This window comes from Siphateles boraxobius, unplaced genomic scaffold (assembly GCF_051911475.1).
Source record: "Siphateles boraxobius isolate OS27281-9 unplaced genomic scaffold, OSU_SipBor_1 130, whole genome shotgun sequence".
NCBI lineage: Eukaryota > Metazoa > Chordata > Actinopteri > Cypriniformes > Leuciscidae > Siphateles > Siphateles boraxobius.
The window spans coordinates 32539748-32549530 of NW_027508734.1; the positions used below are offsets into that span (position 1 = coordinate 32539748).

At 36.5% G+C, this 9783-nt stretch overlaps 1 protein-coding gene and 1 long non-coding RNA gene across 2 annotated transcripts; both read left to right on the forward strand.

The window, feature by feature from the left end:
* The first annotated feature begins 4016 nt into the window (after positions 1–4016).
* On the forward strand, positions 4017–4679 carry LOC143736630 (uncharacterized). The gene is made up of 3 exons (XR_013203518.1): positions 4017–4184; positions 4296–4430; positions 4564–4679. It is a non-coding gene; the product is annotated as an uncharacterized LOC143736630 (long non-coding RNA).
* Positions 4680–5883: 1204 nt separating this feature from the next.
* On the forward strand, positions 5884–8426 carry LOC143737851 (uncharacterized). The gene is made up of 5 exons (XM_077229711.1): positions 5884–6050; positions 6150–6171; positions 6250–6421; positions 6660–6784; positions 6972–8426. The coding sequence occupies exons 1-5, from the start codon at positions 5884–5886 to the stop codon at positions 7302–7304; spliced, it is 819 nt and encodes a 272-aa protein (XP_077085826.1). The 3' UTR covers positions 7305–8426.
* Positions 8427–9783: the final 1357 nt, after the last annotated feature.

Here is a 9783-nt window from a genome sequence, read left to right on the forward strand (position 1 = left end):
GGGTGCATTTCTATCATTATAGGGTGGTTGTGTACACACACTGCCAACACACATTTATGTTCAAACAACATATAAAAGTGAATTTTGCATAATATGTGTCTTGGGTCTTGTTGTGTGTTTTTCTTGTGTTGGTTCCTGCCCTGTATCCTGTTCTAACCTGACCGTCGACTCTCCTTTCCTGGCAAGCCACTCTAGTGCCTAGTGCTGGTTACATCTCACCTTTGCCAATCCTCTGATTCCTTGAGCTGTCAAGTTTCCACCGTTGCTATAGAGCCTGGAGTTGTCTCATCCCTGATCAGCCTTTTCTCCTGCCCCATTGTTTGGACTGTGCTCCTGCCTGTGTTTTGTCTTTGTTAATAAATTATCACTCCCTGTTATTCTGCACCTGGGTCCTCCCTTCTCTGAATCCTGACAATGGTTTCCACAATCAACCTGGGCTCACGATGGTTTTGGGAAACGCATCCCAGTTCAGTAAGTTCTTTCATTATTTTCTTTAATACACACAAAGTGCACTACATACGCTATATATTCAATGTTAGCTATTGCATTAACTGATGCTAACAAATTAAACCTTTTAGACCATCAGTTGTTCTTATATTTTCTCTAAATGACTTCACAGTTGAACCAATCCAACACTAGAGTGCTCTGTATTGAAGCATCCTACATTTAAAATAGATCACAGAAAGACGTATAGTTTAAATAAATAAGTGAACAAACAAAATGAGCTGCTTTTTGCATTTCGAAAAAAGCATGTCCTAACATGGTCAAGCACATCTCGAATGTGATTGTTGTTGTCACTTAATACTAAAAAGCATGTACTGTCTTTTGTCTGGAGATGCAGTTTGGAGATGTAGTTTGAAGCTTTTTTTAACTGCGAAGAGACTTGGAAGAGGTCTCCGTTTTCTACATGCTCAACCCTCTATTCTCACCACTGTTGTTTTGGATATGGAGGTTTATTATTATGCCCAGTGGAGAAATGCCTTTCCTCTAAATGCCATTTTAATCTTTTCTCTGGTGGCAGTGAGAGTTACTCATTTCCATTCAGAGTGGAGCACTCCATCTGACCTGTGCTCAAGGAGAAATCTCTGAAAAACTTGGTTTTGAAGGCTTCACTATTGGCAGTTGTTTTATGTGTGCATGGTAGTAAAGGAAATTAAGACAGCTGTGCAGGCTACTGGACAGAGACAAAAAAGCAAATAATACTCTCAGTGGAAGATTGTAGATGTATGCTTGAAGAAGAAAAAAGGCTAAACTTGTATAAAAACAAATAAATAACAATAAAGAAGATTTTTACAGTTAGTAATAATTTATTTAAGAAAAAATGCCAGGTCATCGACTGTCTGTGAAGTAAAATAAAAACTAACTTCAAATAGTCCCCTGACAATACTTCAGATTATGCTAACTCTGAATTAGCATGCACCCATGCTAAATTGTTCTATATACCCTAATCATTTGTTAACAACATGTATTCTTTACTTCAATTAACTCACTTTTTGTGCCTCAAATACATTATTAGCTAACCGTTTGTATGTATATGTGTATGTACATTTCTGAAATGCATTACTAAGACAGTCATCTCTGATATCAATCACTCTAAATTGTAATCTAATAATTTGTAATCTAAATTTAACCTTTTGGTTTGGGCATCTATAAGAGTGTAATCTGTGTTTTTTTTTTTCATTAGGGCGATAGGGCGATGGACAACCAAAGTGCAAAAGGGACTTTTTCAATCACATTCACAATCAACCACATAGTTATGTTAGCCATCACTGTTGTTGTGACTCTGGATATAGTCCAATCAGCGTCAAGACACGTTATGTGGAGTACCGCCTCTTTTCGGCCGATTTATTTGTTCCCATAGACTTCCATACAAAGATTTTTTTTTTTTTTTTTAACTACAGGCACTGCAATGCATTCTCTATGGGTTCCGGGACGGCTAGCACTAACATGCTTTCGTCATCATACGTAACTTTATTTTGTGCAGCGATTGGTGGAAACAAATATACCTCTATTAATAATCTATAACCTGAAGTGACATCCAATAATTTCCTCAGAGCATAACTTACATATTGGACATATTCTCCATCTGTAAATGTTAGAAAGTCAAGCAAATATTTTCATTATGCTGTCCGGAGTGGACGAGCCTTCTGCAAACAGACAGAGCACAATAGAATAGGAGTGCAATAATTCTGGCTAAAATTTATGTTTATGGTAGCAATTTTTTATTTTTTTTATTTTCATTTTTAGTTTAGTGAATTTAACGTCTTCTTTAAAAAGCATTGTTTTGCTTTTAGACTGTAATGTTACACTGTTAGAATGTAATGTGATTTTTTGCACATAATAGATAGACTGCAAGGTTCACTATGTTTGTTTTCATTTCAATATGAACATTGTTTGTGGGACAATATTGATCAGGATATGAAATATATATATTTTTTAATTAAATACAGATTTTTTTTTTTCAAATAGAAAAAACAATTATAAATACTGAGATTATATTATTATATATTATAATACATATTTTTGTGGCCATTGGCTATTGACCAACCCTACCTTATGGCATGCTTTAAATGCTGAATATTCCATTTTTACTACATTCAGTCCTGCATTAATAACGTCTCGGGTCACGACTGTAACCATAGGTCCCTGAGATAGGGAACGAGACAATGCGTCGATGACGCTTTGGGAACACTTCCAGCGTGAATGCGTCTGAAGCATCTATGTCAACTAGTTCAATGGATGGAATGAACGTCACAGGCGGGTGACGTCATGACCAGGAAGAGATAAGAGCGCATCCGGTGAAACCGGCATTATCTTAGAAAATTGCCAAACCAAGTCGATCACAGGGATGCAGGAAGTATGATGATGCTTTGGGAACGAGAATACCCAAATCGACAAACTTTCAAATGCCTGAGTGTCAGCCTGTTGTCATCACTACACTGAGCACTAAGCACCTGATACCTTGGGGCAGCGTCCAGGTCCAGGCTAAAAATCTTACGAATGTGAGCGGTGAGGACCTGCCCGCCGCATCTCAAACGTCTGGAGAGAAACTCCAGATAATAAAGCTTAGAAACCATACTCCTAGTAGAATGAGCCCTGACCACCAAATGGTTGGCCAGAGGACTCACAAGCAAGAAAAATAGTCTTGAGTATCCAATTGCTTAATCGGTCGGATTTTCTCCACGGAGAAGTCCGATGAACATAAGTGTCCAGTGCTCGCACTGGGCACAAGAAGTACAGTTTTTCCTGCTCCGATAGACGGGAGAGGACTGAAACCTGCAGCACAAATAGGCCTCAGAATAATGGTAGGCACCTACACAGCAAAAATTGGAGTGTTAGAATTTGGGTGTTAAACATTTCCGAGTTGATTTCAACACCCAAAGAGTAATTTTAACACATTTAGAGTAAAATGGTGTTCGGAGTTGGAGTTATTTGACAGAGTTGATCATCAGTGTTAAACCGACTCCTTTAAAGATGTAATTACACTCCGCCCAGTTGCGCCCGCTCACACGCAGTCGCATTTCACTTCTTTGTTCGTTGGAGAAAGTGCCGCCAATGTCCTCGTGAAGGTAAAGTAAGGTAAGTCAAATAAAAAAATCAAACTACTTAAACATGTATGATTGATGCTATGAATGCAACAGCAGCATGTGCAATATTAAGTATAGTACGTAGCCTTAGAACATGTGGACACGTAAGTTAATAATTTAAATCAAAACGAGGACATGAATTTTAGGCCTACAACGTGGTCACGATTTAGCCTAACGTTAACGTTACCTGCCATAAATCTAAAATGAATATTTATATATATATATATATATATATATATATATATATATATATATATATATATATATATATGCATGAATATAAACACGATATCCATTTATGATCATGCATAACATACAAATCGTGGTCATGTAGCCTACTAATACGCTCCCTCGTTTTGATTTAACTAACAAGGGATCAAAAAATTACAAGCCAAATTTTAATTAAAATAACTTAATGATGTTTAAATTATATGTCGTGCAGCCATACAGTGCTCTTCATTTACTCTGATTTACATTGGCATATGCCGTTGCAGTTAAAAAAAATGCTGGTCCAGGTCAAGTACAGCGAACATCAGAAGTATGTGAAACTGGATTGTATTGAAGGGCGGTTTGACTTTATGCTATTTCATCTAAAAGGTATGTTTTATTTCACTTAATTAAAATGATACATATTTTATATATAAATGTTGAATGATTTTTTTTTACATGTAAAAAGTACATTCAGTTTTATCTTCTAATCTTTTTCAGTCATTGAGAGATTTTGTTTGCCTCCGGATGCAAAAGTTTCATACAAGGATGCAACAGGGACTGAAGTCGATGCAGAAATATTCAGCGACCTCGTTGGACAAGGCAATGTGGTGCTGACCGTTTTCTCAAACGATGGTAAGTTTTATTGAATTTGAAAGGAGGAATGTATTATCAAGCACTCTGAATAAATATATAATAAATTAACTATTTCATGTTTCTGATCCTTGTGCTGGTCATTAAAATATTTTAATATTTTCTAATTCTTTAGAATTTTCTGACTACTCTTCCATATCTGAGTCATCTGACTCAAGCAGCTCAAGTGCATCAACTGTAAACTTAGATGAGGTCCTTAACAAAAGACTGAGAACTGAGTATACATCTGCACTGTCTTCTAAACAGGTTAGAATAAAAACTTGATTTTTGTGCTACTCTTAAATGGTTAGTTCACCCAGAAATGAAAATTGTCATTCATTTGTCACCCTTGTTTCATACCAAATCAGCAAGACTTCTGTGTATCTTCGGAGCACAAAAGAAGGTCTTTTTGATGAAATCTGAGAGCTTTCTGTCCCTCTGTTGACAACCCACACAACTACCACTTTATAGCTCCAGAAAGGTTGTAAAGTCATCATTAATGTGACTTCAGTGGTTTAACCTCAATTTTATGAAGCACCAAAAGTGCTTTATTTACCATATTTATCCACTTTATTTACAAAATTTTAAACTCCAACGCACGTCCACAAGAGCACATCGACACGTTTTGTGTGTCTATGAGTTGTTGGAAAAAACGCTTGTTATAGAATAATATTTTGTAAATAAAGTGGTAAATTATGCTTTTTTGCGCACTCACGTCACTTCATAAAATTGAGGTTTATCCACTAGTACAGTCTCTTGGATCACATTAATGATGTCTTTACATATCTGGGACTTGAAAGTGGTGGTGGGGGGTTTATTAGTGGCAGGATTTAAATTTTTGTGTGAACTATCCCTTTTACCCCCCTCTCCCCCTCCCATACCCTCCCTCTGAGTTTCTTCAAATGTGTGAATCACCATTCTCATGTTTTTATTTTTTATTAGTTGGTTGAAGATGTGCTTAAATTAAAGTCTGGTGGTGAAGCAGTACTACAGGAGTATCAAGGAACAGAAACTCTTACAGATGCCACAAGAAGACACATGATAAACATTCTGGTGTCTCACATGATTGATACACATGGGTATTTGTTTTATCGTTTTTTTTTTTTTTTTACACACCAATAACTGCATTGTCATTGTGGAAATTACGATAACTAATTTGATACTTTCTCTTAGGCAACTCCCAACTAAAGCAATCAGAGAACAGTATGCTCATGGCATCGTGATGCTGTTCCCTTCCCTCAGAGATCCATATTCTAAGAGAGGGTACGTAAGTCATTGTTATTGTTTGCATTGCACTTTATTGGCATTCTTGCAATGTTGTGACACAAGCTGTTTCTATGACATTGAAATTTTATTGTTTGATATTTTAATCCTAACATGACTAAGGATTAAAAAAAGTCTATTTCAGGAACACGTCTATGATGCTACAAGCAACACAGGATACATCGCTTGGCGAATGAAAACAGTCTACAGGAAGATTCGGCGAGGATCTGTGCTACCAGACAGCCCTCTTGATGCTTCTCCAGGAGGCCCTAAATGCCAAAGGGCTACTAATTTTGAAGATCAACTTGATGGGGATGCTTGCAAAGAGGCCATGTCTTTGCTCAACCATGCCACAGACAAGTCACTAATTTTCCAGAAAATGAGACAGACCTTTAAGCATCGCTAGAAGCTTGTTAAAGATCCAGGCTCTAGTGTTCATATCCTCTCCACCTTCTCAAGATTCCTTGATCGAAAAGGGCTGGTAAGTTTGGAATTATATGTTTTCAATGGCATGCAATTTGAGAGTATTGTTTATAGTTTAATATATTCTTTCTTAAAGGTGGATCAAGACTTCACTCTCCTATTTGATGCGGATATATCCTCCAGGCTGCTTCAAAAGTGGGACACGTTCTTCAGGCCAAACGTCATAAAAGAAGCCAAGCGGCTATCATCAACAGCAGAGTTGAGTCAGTTGTTGCTGTCAGCAGAAGGTGATCTTGATGAGGCAAGAAGTAAGTTGTATTTGATTTAATTGTTTTGGAGCATTTGCTAAATTTGCGGTTATAGTTACTTGTATTGTTTTGATGAGAAAAATATTAAAATGAGCAACATCTATAAGATGGTTGTTTTCCGGATTAATTTGTTTGTAAAACAAATTGATGTTTAAAATGCTTTCCGTTCTTAATCAAACTTAAAAAGTATTACATTTGATGTTTCAGTTAATTAATTCATGTGAATCTTTGTCTTCAGTCTACGACCAGGAAATGGCATCCCTTCTGTTACTGATACATCTTCTTCCAACACCACCAGGAGGGCCGAAGTCTCCAAAAATCGGTGCATGTGATGCTGTTGAAAGACTTGTAATCTTTCATAAGGTAGTGGCATTTTAATAATGGTTTGGTTGCTCAAAACATGAATGAGATTAAAATCAATTCTTCTTTGGGATTCCCATATTTCACTAGTCAATGAGTCAATGTTTGAACAATCACTTCTATAATGTTGTTTTCTCTGTGACTGCACATTATGTTTGTGTCTAATGTTCAGTGTTCATTCTAACCCTAGTCATGCGGCAGTTTGGAGGAGCACCTCCAAAACAACCAGCATCAGCACCCGTACCTCCTTGCAGTTGGACGTCAGAAAAGCAAGATTGACAGCTTCTACATCACCTTGGATAAGCATCTCATCCCATGCCAGGCAAACCGCTTCCTTGGGGCATTTGATGAACTTTTCAAGGCACATTTTGTGTTCAATTTGTCATATGATAGTGCACTTGTGAGCTTTTACACATTCCTGCAGACAACAGTGTATAACATTGATGTAGGGAAAATGAAGGAGTCACCCAGAGTCAAAGATTTGAGAGCCAGACTATTTAACCAGACCGTAACCTTGTCTTAAAGTCTGAGCTTTGTTGAGAGAATGCTGATCTGATTTATTTGTCAGACACTGCACCACAGCAGTCAACAGTTGATTTCACATTTAAGAGGTGAACATAGTTACTATCCTGGATCTAAGTTCAAATTGATTTGTTCGCAGCAAGGTTGTAGGCATCAGTTTCAAACATATGCAGGTTTTCGTAAGCACCTTAATAATGTTCATAGCAATGTTCAGAAAATTGCTCTAACTTCAACTGTTGGATGTTCCTTGAGTGAGCCACTTGCAAGTTCATCTCGATTAGATACTTTAGACAACCAAATGAATCCCCAGCATGAATCCCCTCTTTCCAGTGTTTCCTCCGAGAACAATGATTCTGAGCTTACTAAAGATTCAACTAAAGAACTGTGTGAATCCATTTTGGCAAAATTACAAGGAAGTGGGATTTCAAACAGTTTAGTGACCTCAATTGTAGGATATTTAGAGGAACTAACAGATACACTTCACTCACAAGCAAAGAATAACATGCTTTCTGCTTTACCTTCAAGTGACCCCTACAAATTTGTGATAAATTAATCTTTTGATAAATTAGAAAACCCATTCACAAATCTGAATACCGAATGGAAACAAAATAAATACTTTAAAGAAAAATGGAGAGTGGTTGAACCAGTTGAGATAACACTCGGACTGAGATATGACAGCAGACTGAATCAGAAATCTGGTACTTATGACCAAGTACCAGTTAAAGATACTTTTATTTATGTGCCAATTTTAAAAACTTTGGAATTCATGTGCAGAAATCCAGACATTTGTGATCTCCTAGGAAAGACTGTAGATTAGAGACTGACACTTTTACAGATTTTAGCGATGGCAGTTATTTTAAAACTCACCCTTTGTTTACAACCAAAAGACATGCATTACAAATCCAAATATATTATGATGATTTTGAAACTGCCAATCCCCTTGCCTCTAAACGTGTAATTCACAAAATTGGTTGTCTTTATTTTATTGTAAGAAACTTGCCCCCCAAATTTAATTCTGCGCTGATGAACATTCATTTGTTGGCACTTTTTCACACACAAGATATAAGTAAGTACGGATTTAATGTCATATTGGAACCGTTGATAAATGATATAAAGATACTGGAAAGCCAAGGATTAAGTCTTCCATTTTCAGATGTGCAGATTTATGGCACCATTGCGCAGATAACTGGCGATAATTTAGGGATGCACTCAATTCTTGGTTTTAATGAGTCATTTAGTAGCCGTTCTGTCGCCTTTGTTTAATTGAAAAGCAGGATTCTCAAACAGTATACAGTGAAGATGATCCTAAGGTGATCCTTCGTGGAAAAGAGATCTTTGAAATGCATTGCCAGTTTTTCCAGGAAAACCCACAATTGAGGTCACTGTATGGTTTGAAAAAAAATTCTTCATTTAATACACTGAAGTATTTTCATGTTTGCGATAACTACTTGTTCGATATAATGCATAATCTTCTAGAGGGTGTGGCTCAGTACGAAATTAAATTGCCTTTTGGTTATCTCACACAAAACTTTATCTCTGAAGAGGACTTGCTTTCAAGGATTTATTCTTTTGATTATGGATTTTTAGAACATAAAAACCACCCCACAAAGGTTATTTTGGAGAGTGCTGGTAATAACGTTGGTTTAAATTCCATTCAAACATTATGTCTTGTGAAAAATCTCCGTCTTTTGTTTGGTGACGTTGTTCCTCCAGGTAACAAACACTGGAGTTTGTTGTTATTGTTACTTCAAATAATGAACATTGTGTTTTCGCCTTGTCTCACTTTAGGCATGACAGTTTATTTGAAGCACTTGATTTCTGACCTCCACAAATTATTTAAGTACTTGTACCCACATAAAAATGTAATACCCAAGCATCATTTTATGATCCATTATCCCTCTTCAATAAGGAAAATTGGCCCCTTATTATTTATGTGGTCTATGAGGTTTGAGGCCAAACAGAAGATGTTCAAAGATTTTTTTTTTTTAAATTTCAAAAACATAACAAAATTGTTGGCTAAAAGGCATCAGATGGCCATTGCTTATCATTGGGAATCCTTTTCCCTCAAACATAACGAGTTTGGGCCAATTAAGTCATTTAGCCTTAGAGATGAAAATGTGGTCAGTAATCATATCCTTGAAATGATCTTGTCAAAAGATGTCTTCTCAACCAGTTGGATCAAAGTTGATGGTGTTGAATATAGAGCTGGACTTGTTATTTGTAGTGCAATGGAAAATGAAATGCCAGTCTTTTGTCAAATAAGTGATGTACTTTTGGTTGACAACCTCATTTATCTATTGGTAAACAAACTATTTACAGACAATTTTGATGTGCATCTTCATGCATTCAGAGTACTACGAAGTGAGGAATGGTGTGTTATAAAATGTCAGAGATTAAATTTTGTAAGCCATTTGATATTCAAAGCTCATACAACGTTGCAGATGAAAGTTTGTATATCATACCTTGTTTTGCAATGTTTT